Source organism: Cygnus atratus, chromosome 34 (genome assembly GCF_013377495.2).
Source record: "Cygnus atratus isolate AKBS03 ecotype Queensland, Australia chromosome 34, CAtr_DNAZoo_HiC_assembly, whole genome shotgun sequence".
In the NCBI taxonomy this organism is placed as follows: Eukaryota; Metazoa; Chordata; class Aves; order Anseriformes; family Anatidae; genus Cygnus; species Cygnus atratus.
The window spans coordinates 332419-344534 of record NC_066395.1 but is presented as its reverse complement, the minus strand read 5'-3'; the positions used below and the strand labels follow the sequence as shown (position 1 = coordinate 344534).

At 51.1% G+C, this 12116-nt stretch overlaps 1 protein-coding gene across 1 annotated transcript; it reads right to left on the bottom strand.

The window, feature by feature from the left end:
* Positions 1-10917: 10917 nt before the first annotated feature.
* Positions 10918-11877, bottom strand: LOC118261195 (olfactory receptor 14C36-like). Its single transcript, XM_035571922.1, has one exon. It carries the CDS (start codon positions 11875-11877, stop codon positions 10918-10920), a length of 960 nt encoding a protein of 319 aa, XP_035427815.1.
* Positions 11878-12116: the final 239 nt, after the last annotated feature.

Sequence of the window (12116 nt, the reverse complement as noted above, 5' to 3'; positions counted from 1 at the left end):
CACTACAGGAGCCTCCTGGGCAGCAGAGCTTGTGCCCAGATGGCAGCAGCTGCCTGGGGCAGTGGGGTTCTCTATGCTCTGCTGCACACTGCCAATAAATTTTCCCTGCCCCTCTGCCAAGGCAATGCTGTGGACCAGTTCTTTTGTGAAACCCAACAGATCCTCAATCTCTCCTGCTCAGACTCCTACCTCAGAGAAGTTGGACTTCTCATGTTAAGTTCATTATTGGGGTTTGGATGTTTTGTTTTCATTGTGGTGTCTGATGTGCAGATCTTCAGGGCTGTGCCAAGGATGCCTTCTGAGCGGGGCCAGCTCAAAGCCTTTTCCACGTGCCTCCCTCACTTTTTTGTGGTCTCCCTGTTTATCAGCACTGTCATATTTGGCTACCTGAAGCCTCCCTTCATCTCTTCCCCATCCCTGGACCTGGTGGTGGCAGTTCTGTACTCAGTGGTGCCTCCAGTACTGAACCCCCTCATCTACATCATGAGGAACAAGGAGCTCAGGGGTGCTGTTAGAAAAGTAGCTTCACGGATGTTTCTAAATATTGATAAATTTCCTCCCTTTCTTCAGAAGTGATTTCCTGAATACCTGTTTCATTATTATTCGTATTACTTTTATCTTCACTGTCATTTACATTCATTAGTTTCTTAGAAAAATGTTTTTGATTTACATAGTGTCCATTCAGGAATGATACTGCTCTACACGTTTTTTCTCTACCTGTATGTCAGCACTGCCTCTCTCTGCTTTTCTGTAATAAAACAGAATCTTCTCAATTCACTGACTGATTTTTTTTCCTCTCCTCTCATAGCTGGAGCCAATAAAAGAGCTGAAAGGTGTGGTGGTTTCACACTGATGGACGGCTGAAATCTGCCATGCCGCTCTTTCACTCCCTCTCCTCAGAGGAACAAATGGAGAAAATAAAATGGGAAAACGCTCCAGGGTTGAATTAAGGGACAGGCAGAGCACTCAGCTACAGTCCTGGGCAAAGCAGGCTCAGTGTAGGGAGAGAGATAATTTATTGACTGTTACTAACAGTCTAGAATAGTTAAAAACTGCAAGCAAACTAAGAACACCTTCCTCCCTATCCACCATCTTATTCCTTATCCCCCCAGCAGCACAGGGGAATGAGGAATGAGGGCTGTGGTCAGTCCATGATGCTTCGCCTCTGCCACTCCTTCACGGTCACTCTCTGCCCATACTCCAGCATGGGGTCCCTCCCACAGGATGCCATCCTTCCCAAACTGATCCTGCCTGGACTTCCCACAGGCAGCAGCTCTTCAAGAACTGCTCCCACACGGCTCCATACCATGGGATCCGTCCGTCAGGAGCAAACTGCTCCAACACGGGTTCCCCACAGGTGGCAGCTCCCCCCAGATCCTGCTCCTGTGGGGGCTCTCCATGGGGCGCAGCCTCCTTCAGGCCACATCCACCTGCTCCACATTGGGCCTCTCTGTGGGCTGCAGAGAACTTCTGCTCCAGCACCTGGAGCCCCTCCTGCCCTCCTTCTGCACTGACCTTGGTGTCTGCAGGGCTGGTTCTCACTCCTCTCTCTCCCAGCTGCTGTTGCCCAGCAGGTTTATCCCTTTCTAAATCCGCTCTCACAGAGGTGCAACAAATATTGCTCATTGACTAGGCTCTGGACAGCAGCTGCTCTGGCCTGGAGCGGGCTGCGCATTGGTCAGCAGGTGGTGAGCTAAATCCAGATGTGAGCAGGCAAAGAAGAGCCCCGTGACCCCGGGGACACAGCGGGGACAGGGAAAGAAGTCTGGCAAGTGATTTGGTTTACCCCTAGTGGAATGCCATAGGGTATATGCAGTGCAGCACCCAAACACTTCTCGTGGCACTGGGAGGAAGGCAGGCTACCTCTGAGCACCCTCGGCAGCCACAGAAGGCCTGGTGTAGGAGGCAGTCAGTGGAAGAGTCCCATGAGCTGTCTCTGCCTCCCAGCCTGCCCAGCACAGCCCTAGAGAGTGCCAGCCCCCTTGCTCTGAAAAGCAATACCACCAGCTGGGACTGTGGGTAGCATGGGGAGAGGGTGGAGGAATGGCTGGCCAGGCCAGAACAGGCATACTCCTTCCTGGGAAAGGCTCTTTGTTGATGTGGGAAGTCCTGGGAGGAGAGTGGGGCCCCCTGTGTGTGCAGGGGATTCCTGGAAAGAAAAACCCCTTGGTACTTATGCAGCTTGGGGCAGGCTGCCAGGGCTCCGGGGCAGCAAGAGCTACGTGAGGAGCCCTGGGACTGGGACTCTCAGCCCAGCTCAGAGAGGTGGTTTGTTCTTCCACAGAGGGACACTGAATGGCTCAGTCAGAAGTCCAGATGTGCATGGTAGAGATGAGGCTTCAGCGTGCACATTGTGTGCATGTGCTGAGGCGAACCTGAGCGAGCACAAATGCCCTCAGCCTACGTCCATTCCTCATTCCATGGGGTATCTCAGAGGAGTGCAGAGCAAGGCAATGCACCGCAGGGCTGAGATGCCTCCCAGCCTCTGGGAGAAGCAGCAGGAGCCAGAGGGAAGCACGACCACTGCAGTGCCCTGCCTTTGGGTGTGCAAGGGAAGGACTCGTGTCTCTGAACACCACTATGTGTACAAGAAGTGCATGAGGCCAGCTCAGATGTGGACACCTCACAGAGCCCTGACACTTCCATGTGTGACACCAGGAACAACCCCTCCACTATCCCCATGAGATCCATCTCGCCTGCCTGGAGAGGTTCATTGCAAATGCCCCTTTCTGCTGCAATACCCTCCTCTGCCTTCCTGGACTGTGTCAGCAAATGTGCCAGGGGGACCAGAGAGCTTTCTGGAGACTTGGAATGACATCAAACCTGTCTTCCGGAAGAGGAAAGAGGAGGGTGGGGAGAATTAAGGCTGGTCAGCCTCCCCTCAGTCCCTGGAAAAGGGATGGGGCAAGCTTTTCCACAGCCACCTCCAGGCACTTCAAGGACAAAAACGGGATTGCTGAACCCACAGGAGAAGGGAAGAAAAGGGACACTGCCTACCTGCATTTGAGCAAGGCCTTTGGCTTTGTCTTAGAGAATTCTTATAGCCGGAATGGTGCCATGTGGACTTAACAAATGGATGGGACTGTGGGTGGGAATTTGGCTGGACAATCAGGCCCAGCTGTCATCCATGGTGCAAAGTTCTCCTCTCAGGCAGTTCTTAGCAGCATCCCTCAGTGATCAGCACTTGGGCCAACACTGTTGAATGTCATAATTAACTCTTGGAATTACAGGATGGAGCACACTTTCAAATCCTTTCTGGATGGTACCAAGCACAGAGGAGCCCTTGATCAACCGCCTCTAGATTAGTCTGCCTTGAGCAAGACAGTTGAAGAGGATGCCATTCAGGGGTCTCTTCCAACATGAGTTATTTTGTGATTCAATGACTCTTTCCATTGAAGAGCTCTCTGAAGACATAATAGGGAGAGGAAGAAGAAAAGAGAGAGAGGCAGAGGTAGAGATACATCGTGTGTTACTATGAACACAGTAGATCCTGTGAAGAAAGTTTCCATATTTAAAGAAGTGTTAGAAAATTTGATAGATACATTTCATTTAAAAAGCTTACTTTTTGTGTCCTTAGGTCCTGGCCCACAAGGCGGGTTCTGGGTGAATGTGTTCTTATGTGGTCTGTTGTGCCTCAGAAACTTAAAGTCCAGTAGGAAGCCTCTGGTCACCTCAGTCTCTGGAGCTGACAGGCCAGCAGCAGTAACATGGCTGGGGACAGGGCTTATGAGGTGGCTTCTTCCTGAAGCAGCTGATATGTCAGCCCTTGCCTCCTGGCTGACATCTGTGCTTTTCAGTTTACACCTGCCAGCATCCCTGATAAGGCAGCAGAAGGCACCTGCTTGGCACATTGATTGTGCCTCTGTCTGAGAGCCTGATAGGCCCCATGCAGGAAGAGGCCTTGGGTGTAGTTTTTCAAGTCCCTTCTGACTGAGCTTGTGGTGGACCAGCAACAGGCACCCAACTTGGTCACATCTACCTGAGAAGCTGGAAGGCCAGCAGCAGACCTGGAAGATTCTGGTGAGGTTGCATTTGTCTGGTCAACTCATAGGGCTCCATAAGGCTGATGGCTTGGGACACCTGCTTGAAGGGTGCTTTGAGGATGACGGAGCTTTTTCTGGTGGTGGGAAACAGCAGAGTCAAAACTGCCACAAAGTGCTGCTTGGAAGTTTAAGACTGGACATGAGGAGGAGGAAATGTCACTGAAAGGGTAGTGCTGTGGTGCCAGAGGTCATCCAGAAGGAGTCTGTGGTCAGCCCATGCCATTGTGTTTCAAGGAAAGGCCAGCAAGGTTGGGCAGACATCAATGAAAGTCAAGAAATGCCAGGGTGAGAGAGAGGTGGAGAAGCAAGGTGGGTGCCTACAGCCTGCAGGTTAAAGGCGACAGAGATAGGGCAGCGCAGGACAGCCTGTTGTGGAGAAGACCAAGAGCACTGGTAAGTTTGGAAGGCACCAACAGAGCCAAGGTCTTTGTCCCCTTGGCTATGGCAATTGTCTCTGCTACTGAGGCTCATGAGGAGACATGCTGTGCTCATGACACTGGGGGCTTGTTGCCTCCTTGCAACCCAGTGGGGAGGCCAGGAGGTGTCATAGCATTGTCCTTCGCACAGCATCACACACCCCACATCCCACTGCCCCAGGAAGAGCCCTGAGCCATGGGTGAGGGTCAGGACCTCCCTTCCCAGGGGCTGCAGGCCAAGGCTTGGCCTTTGCGCTTCACCAAACAAACCAAGGCCTTTACTCAGCATCAGAGTCTCCTGTCCAGTGCCTTTGCCTACCTGCAATCATGGCCTCCGATTGTCTGCTCTAACAAGTCCATGGGGAGGCTTTGTCAGTAATGACCCTCACTGGGGCCCATTAATACTCCTAGACGCTTCAAGGTTTCCTTCTGACTTGAACTTCTCCTGCAGTTACATCATTCTCCTCTCACTACCTGAGGTTTATGGACTCAGCACCAAATGCACCATGGGGCTCATTACAATTCAGCCATTTTCATCCAGTCTTCCAGACTTGTACAGTTAATTAGTGAGGTTTGAAGAGTGCAGTTAATGAGGAAGTTTTCAATGAGCACTTTACAAAAAACATTTTCCATATGTAAGCTTATTTAACTTAGCCGCATTCACCTGTTTACATGGATCCAAAATGTCTCCTAAGGAGGTCTGGATGGGTTGGAAAAGCAGTTCCCTTGAAGTCCTAGACTGTATGGACAACCTTGCTGCTCACTTTCGCATCCCCACCACTTCTCTCATCAGCCACCGTGACTTACATCACTTTTAATTACATCAGACTTCTCCACTGAAGTCTGCAGGTGGATGTTACAGCACCAGCTGCTGCCTCCTTACCAGAGAAAAGCAGATGAAAACATTTTTTTCTTGTTATTTATTTGTGTCTTTGTTATTCATACTTAACAAAAAATACAGCAAAAATACATACGTTAAAAATAATAATAATAAAAAAAAAAGTCTGCGGCAGTGAGCCATATCCAAGTTGCTTCCACTGAGGTCCACCATCCACAAGGGATAACTGTACAAAAACCATTTGACTCAAATAGATAGGCAATGATAAAAGAGGAATACAGCTACAGAGTTGTCTACATGGATGATGAGAGAGACTACTGAAATACAGGCAAGCTTAATCCCTCTGAAGTCCCTAGAAGCAACTGGATGCATGAGGAGTATCTGAATGACCAAAGAGCAAGAGCAAGTGGAGGGGAACTCTGCAGAACGTGTCCAAACTGCACATGTCCAAATAGTCTGCTGGAAAGGTGACTTTTGATATGGTCTCTTTAATCAGGCCAGCAGGAAATACCTGAACGGCTAGTCCTGCCTGACCAACCTCATCTCCTTCTATGACTGGTGACCTGCCTGGTGGATGAGGGAAAGCCTGATGACGTAGTCTACCTAGCCTTCAGCAAGGCCTTTGACATGGTCTCCCATAGTATTCTCCTGGTGAAACTGGCAGCCCATGGCTTGGACAGGTACACTCTATGCTGAGTTAAAAGCTGGCTGGACGGCTGGGCCCAGAGAGTAGTAGTGAACGGAGTGAAATCCAGCTGCTGATCAGTCACCAGTCGTATTCTCCAGGGGTTGGTGTTGGGGCCCATCCTCTTTAATATATTTTTTGATGATTTGGATGAAGGAATTGAGTGCACCCTCAGTAAGTCTTCAGATGACCCCAAGTTGGGGGAGAAGTCTCGATCTGCTGGAGTGTAAGGAAGCCATGCAGGGGGACCTGGACAGGTTGGATTGATGGGCAGAAGCCAGTGGGATGAGGTTCACCATGGCTAAGTGCTGGGTCCCGAACTTTGGCCACAACAACCCCATGCAGTGCTACAGGCTTGGGGCAGAGTGGCTGAAAAGTTGTGCAGAGGAAAGGAATCTGGGGGTGTTGGTCGAAGCTTGCCTGAACATGAGCCGGCAGTGTGCCCAGGTGGCCAAAAAGGCCAGTGGCATCCTGGCTTGTATCAGGAGTAGTGTAGCCAGCAGGACCAGGGAAGTGATTGTCCCCCTGTACTCTGCTCTGGTGAGGCCACACGTCAAGTACTGTGTTCAGTTTTGGGCCCCTCAGTATAAGAAGGACATCGAGGCCCTGGAGTGTGTCCAGAGAAGTGCCACGGAGCTGGTGAAGGGCCTGGAACACAAGTCCTATGAAGAGTGGCTGACGGAACTGGGGTTGTTTACTCCTGAGATGAGGCTCAGGGGAGACCTTGTTGCTCTCTACAGCTACCTGCAAGGAAGTTGTGAGGAGCTGAGGGTCGGCCTCTTCTCACAGATAACTAGTGATAGGACAAGAGGGAATGGCCTCAAGTTTCGCCAGAGGGCTGAGAGTTAGGTTAGAAATTAGGAAACATTTCTTCTCAGAAAGAGTGGTCATCCATTGGGATGGGTTGCCCAGGGAAGTGGTGGAGTCACTGTCCCTGGGGTGTTCAAGGAAAGGTTGGACCTGGTTCTTAGGGACATGGTTTAGTGGGTGACATTGGCAGTAGGGTGATGGTTTAACCAGATGATCTTGGAGGTCTTTTCCAACCTTAATTATTCGATGATTCTATGACTGGAAAGATGAAGTGCAGTGCATGAGAAAGAGTTCTGGCAAAGCAACTACAGGGGAAGATCAGTATTTTTTTTCCTGCTGTAATGAACATCCTTAAATATGATCATTTTGATTTCACGGGACCCCTCAAATATTGTATTAGAAAAGTATAATCATTTCAGCTGATTGCAGTATGCTGATTGAAGTGAAAATTTTGAAATGCTTAAAAAAACTGTAGGCAATCCTCAGGCTTACAGCAATAAAATGACAATTTTCTGTCATGCATGGAACCCTGATGCCACAAAACCCACCCTCCCTGGACTGTTCATGCCACCCCTCACTCCTGGCACAGAGAAAATCTGTGACATGTAGACCTCTCCCGCCTGTTAGAGGAAACCATGGTGAAAAGGATCCCTGAAATGCTCCATTTTGAATGCCTAAATTTGTGCCAATCATACCTGTATTATCTGCCTTTCTTGGTGGCTATATTCACATCTTTCTGTCTGTATAGTGATATATAAATTTGTATAGCCACAGCTTTATGTGCAAGTAAAGGTAAATGTATGTACAGAGTTACACATGTACACATGGATAACTGGGAGAGAGGCAGGCAAGTGGCTGGGATTCTAGGATTTTACATCACCTGAACTATCAGGAAACCAAGCCAGCAGTGCTGGGAGCTGGGGAGAGGGGAGAGGGGGAGGAAGGTTCCGGTGACACGGCTGGGAGGTGGGTTGTGATGCCATTCCTACTGCAGTGATCTGACTGCCTGGTGGCAGGCAGGCAGACACGGCGATGTCATCGAGTGCATCACAAATCCCATGGGACACAGGGGGCAACTCATGCAGGGGACAGCTCTGTCGAGCCACCGTGGCTGGGCTGCTGCTGCTGAGGTCACCTCCTCACAACACTGCGATGGGCCAGGAGCAGGCAGGCCTCAGGAGGCCGTCAAGAGCAGCAGCTGTGGAAGCTGCAGGCAGATGCCTGGGCCCCTGGGGAGGGCTGCCCTGCAGTGATGCCACCTGGACATGGGGTGGGAGCCTGTGGGACAAGGCATGAGAAAGTGCTGGATGTGACAGAGCACAGTGTGAGAAGGGAGAGAGTACAGGTAGGGCTGTGAGGGACAGCAGCATCTCACGTGCCCTTGGTGGGCGGAGATGTGAGCAACGGGCAAACGGCACAGAGAGCTGGAGGGGAGCAGTGGGGACCCTCTGGGGAGTCAAGTCTAGCAAAGGCAGCAGTGCCCAGGGAACCTATTGGTGATGTCACTGAAGGCCCAAATGACATAGGCAATGGTATCTGAACTACCAAATGAGGGGACAGGTACAACAAACTAGGGATCAGTAGAGGAAATCTAGTTGGCAATTGTTGATAAGTGGGGAAGGGACTATAGCTGAGAAAGGAAGGGATCCAAGTGGATTGAGGAGGAAGAATGCTGTGGAAGAGGAGAGGAGTGGGATGCACGTGGCCAGCTGCCTGTGGACAGGGTGCTGATCAGAGCTGGCCTGTCCAGACGCTGTGCCCGATCACTGGGCTCTGTCCTGCCTTCTTATTCAACTCTGCAGCTGGCTATTTGCTGAATACTCCTGGTGTGTTGGAGGTGAATATATGTACCTGCTTTGCTGGCCAAGCTCAGGTGGGGCTGGCTGGAGGAAGAGAGCAGGCACTGGAGAGAGCCAGGGTTGGAGCTGCCAAGTGGGGAACAGCCCGGAGCCTGGGCAGGGCATTGGGGTGGTCCCAAAGCCCAGGCCCACACTCAAGGAGCCGTGGGTTCATCTGTGCCCATGGGTAAGTGCTGCAGGGGACACACAGAGCACTGGTGACCTTCAGAACAGATCAGGCTGAGGTGGAGAATCGGATGGAGCCAGGTGTGTTGCTCATGGCTCTGTGTGCTGCTGGTGCTGGTGTGGTGGCTGTGAAGGTGCTGTTCCCTGTTGGAGTTGGTCTGTCTGTGGTTGGCTGTGTCCATGCCTTGTGTGCACATCTTTGTGTGTGGATGAGATTGTGGGTTTGTGTGTTTGGGCATGCGTATTTGTGTGTATTTGTGCGTATTTGCCTGTGTGCACCAGTGTTGATACTTCTGGGGCAATTTCTCCGGGTTCCTGGTGTAAGAAGAAGCTAGGCTGGATTTTAGAACTGAGGGACATTTTTGAGGGCCCCATGGACATGGAGATGGTGAACAGGGCATCATGATGTCCTCTATAACCTCCTAGCTCCTGTGACGCATGCAGAGGCTTCCAGCCATGCAGCAGTCCCAGGAGAGGGCTCATCCTTCCAGTGTTTATGACTTCACTCCAGTCCTCCAGGTGGACCCAAGCTGTGGACTTGCTGAGGACTTTTGGGCTCAGGTTCAGCACACATGTTGGGGGAGACTGTCTCACAGACATGTGCTAGACATGGATTCAGGAACACTAGCAATCCGACATGGGTCAAGCTTCCATCACTGTGTACTGGATTTACATGGCAAGGGTTTGGTAGCAGGGGGACTGCAGGGGTGGGCTCTGTGAGAGGAGTCAGGAAGCTGCCCCATGTCAGATCAGAGCCAGTTCCAGATGGCTCCAAAAGGGACCTGCTGCTGGCCAGAGCCAAGCCAATGAGCGATGTTGTTTGCACCTCTGTGAGAGCAGATTTAAGGTGAAAAAAAAACCTTTCACTTTATTAAATCAGCAGCTGGGAGAGAGGACTGAGAGCTGGAGCAGGGGCAGAGAGTGACCATGAAGGAGCGGTGAAGACAAAGCATTACGGATTGACTGCAGCCCACACTCCCCATTCCCCTGTGTCACTTGGGAGGGAGGAGGTAGAAGAGGGTGGATGGGGGAAAGGTGGTTTTAGTTTGCTTTTAGTTTCTCACTGTTCTACTCTACTGGTGATAGGCAATAAATTACATTAGTTTCCCTATGCTGAGTCTGTTTTGCCTGTGACAGTAACTGTTGGGTGATTTCCATGTCCTTATCTCAACCTTGAGCCTTTTTCATCATATTTTCTCCTTTTTCCTTTGAAGAGGGGGAGTGACAGAGCGGTTGTGGTAGAGTTCAGCTGTGTAGCAGGTGAGAACCACCGTACTGTACTCCTGACACAGGGTCACAGCCTTGCTTTGGATGCCGGGCTTCAGGAACAATACAGGGCACTTTTCTGTCTTCAGCCACTGCCCAGGCCTGGTGATGCACCAGGAAACCATGGACATGTGGCTCTGCATGATGAGTACAAGTTAGGGTACCCACAGTCAGACCTTGTCTTGGATTAGGTGAACACCAGTATTTGAGGCACCTTCCAGCCAAGCTCAGCTCCCATCTGATCTCTCCCCATCCCTCCTCTCACCTCTCCAGATGTTTCTGACCACCTCCCAGTGCTGCCCACAGGGCCCTGAGCTGGTGGTGCTATGAGCAGATCAAGCAGGCTGTGGTGCCCTAGAGGTGACTGCACACTGGCTGTGCTGCACAGGGTGGGAAGCAAACCCAGCTGGGTTGGGATCCCTGCAGCTAATGCCCCTCACTAGGGTCAGTGGCTGTGGCACATACCTGGAATGCCTAGGGAACATTTCAGCCCAGAAAGCCACCTTTATCCTGGGCTGCAGGAAAAGAAGTGTGCCTATCAGGGTAAGGGAGGTGACTCTCTTCCTCCACTCTGCTTTTTGGAAACCCCACCTAGGGTACTGCATTCAGCTCCGGGCCCCAAAACACAAAAAGGGTATGGACATATTAGAACGAGTCCAGAGGAAGGCCACAACGATGAACAAAGGTCTGGAGGAACTTTTACTATAAAGACAGCCTGAAGGGAGAGCAGCAATGAATATAAGCCATATTTTTAATAACATGATATATGCAATTGATACTGAAGATAATAACAACAATAAGGATAATGAAGCACAGAGCAGGCCTGCAAGGGAAGTCATTTGTGGAGAATGAAGGGAAATTTATCACTATTCAGAAATATCCTTGAAATCACTTTCCTAAGAGCACCCTTGAGCTCCTGGTTCCTCATGCTGTAGATAAGGGGGTTCACTGCTGGGGGCACCACAGAATACAGAACTGCTACCACAAGATCCAGGGATGAGAGAGTGGTGGAGGGGGGCTTCAGGTAGGCAAACATGCCCGTGCTAATAACCAGAGACACCACGGCCAGGTGAGGGAGGCACATGGAAAAGGCTTTGTGCTGGCCATGCTTAGAGGGCATCCTCAGCACGACCCTGAAGATCTGCACATAGGACAGCATGATTAGTATAAAACACACCAAAAAAACAAAAACACTAAATGCGAGGAGCCCGATTTCCCTTAAGTAGGAGTCAGAGCAAGAGAGCTTGAGGATCTGGGGAATTTCACAGAAGAACTGGTCCAGGGTATTTCCTCTACATAGGGGCAGTGAAAATGTATTGGTAGTGTGCAGCAGAGCATTGAGAACCCCACTGCCCCAGGCAGCTGCTGCCATCTGGGCACAAGCTCTGCTGCCCACGAGGCTCCCGTAGTGCAGGGGCTTGCAGATGGCTACATAGCGGTCATAGGCCATGACAGTGAGAAGAGAATACTCTGCTGCAAGGAAGAGTAGGAGAAGAAAGACCTGGGCAACACATCCCGAGTAGGAAATAGCCCTGGTGTCCCAGAGGGAATTGGCCATGGCTTTGGGGAGAGTGGTGGAGATGCAGCCCATGTCGAGGAGGGCGAGGTTGAAGAGGAAGAAGTACATGGGGGTGTGGAGGCGGTGGTCACAGGCTACGGCGGTGAGGATGAGGCCGTTGCCCAGGAGGGCAGCCAGGTAGATGCCCAGGAAGAGCGCGAAGTGCAGGAGCTGCAGCTCCCGTGTGTCTGCGAATGCCAGCAGGAGGAACTCGCTGATGGAGCTGCTGTTGGGCATGTGCTGCCTCTTGGCCTTGAGGCCAGTGTATAAGGAAGAAAAAAACAACATTTGTGTAGACCTCTATAAGACAAAAACTAGTCCGTTTCTTGTATAATGCTTACAAACTGCATCTTCGCTTTCAGGAAGACCCGTCCAGGTCCTCAGATTAACCTCAGGTTGGTGCTAGCTGAGGGTGCCACTGGGAGTAGGAGACAGTCCTGCCCTGCAACAAGAGGTAAATTGGAACATGGGGTGAT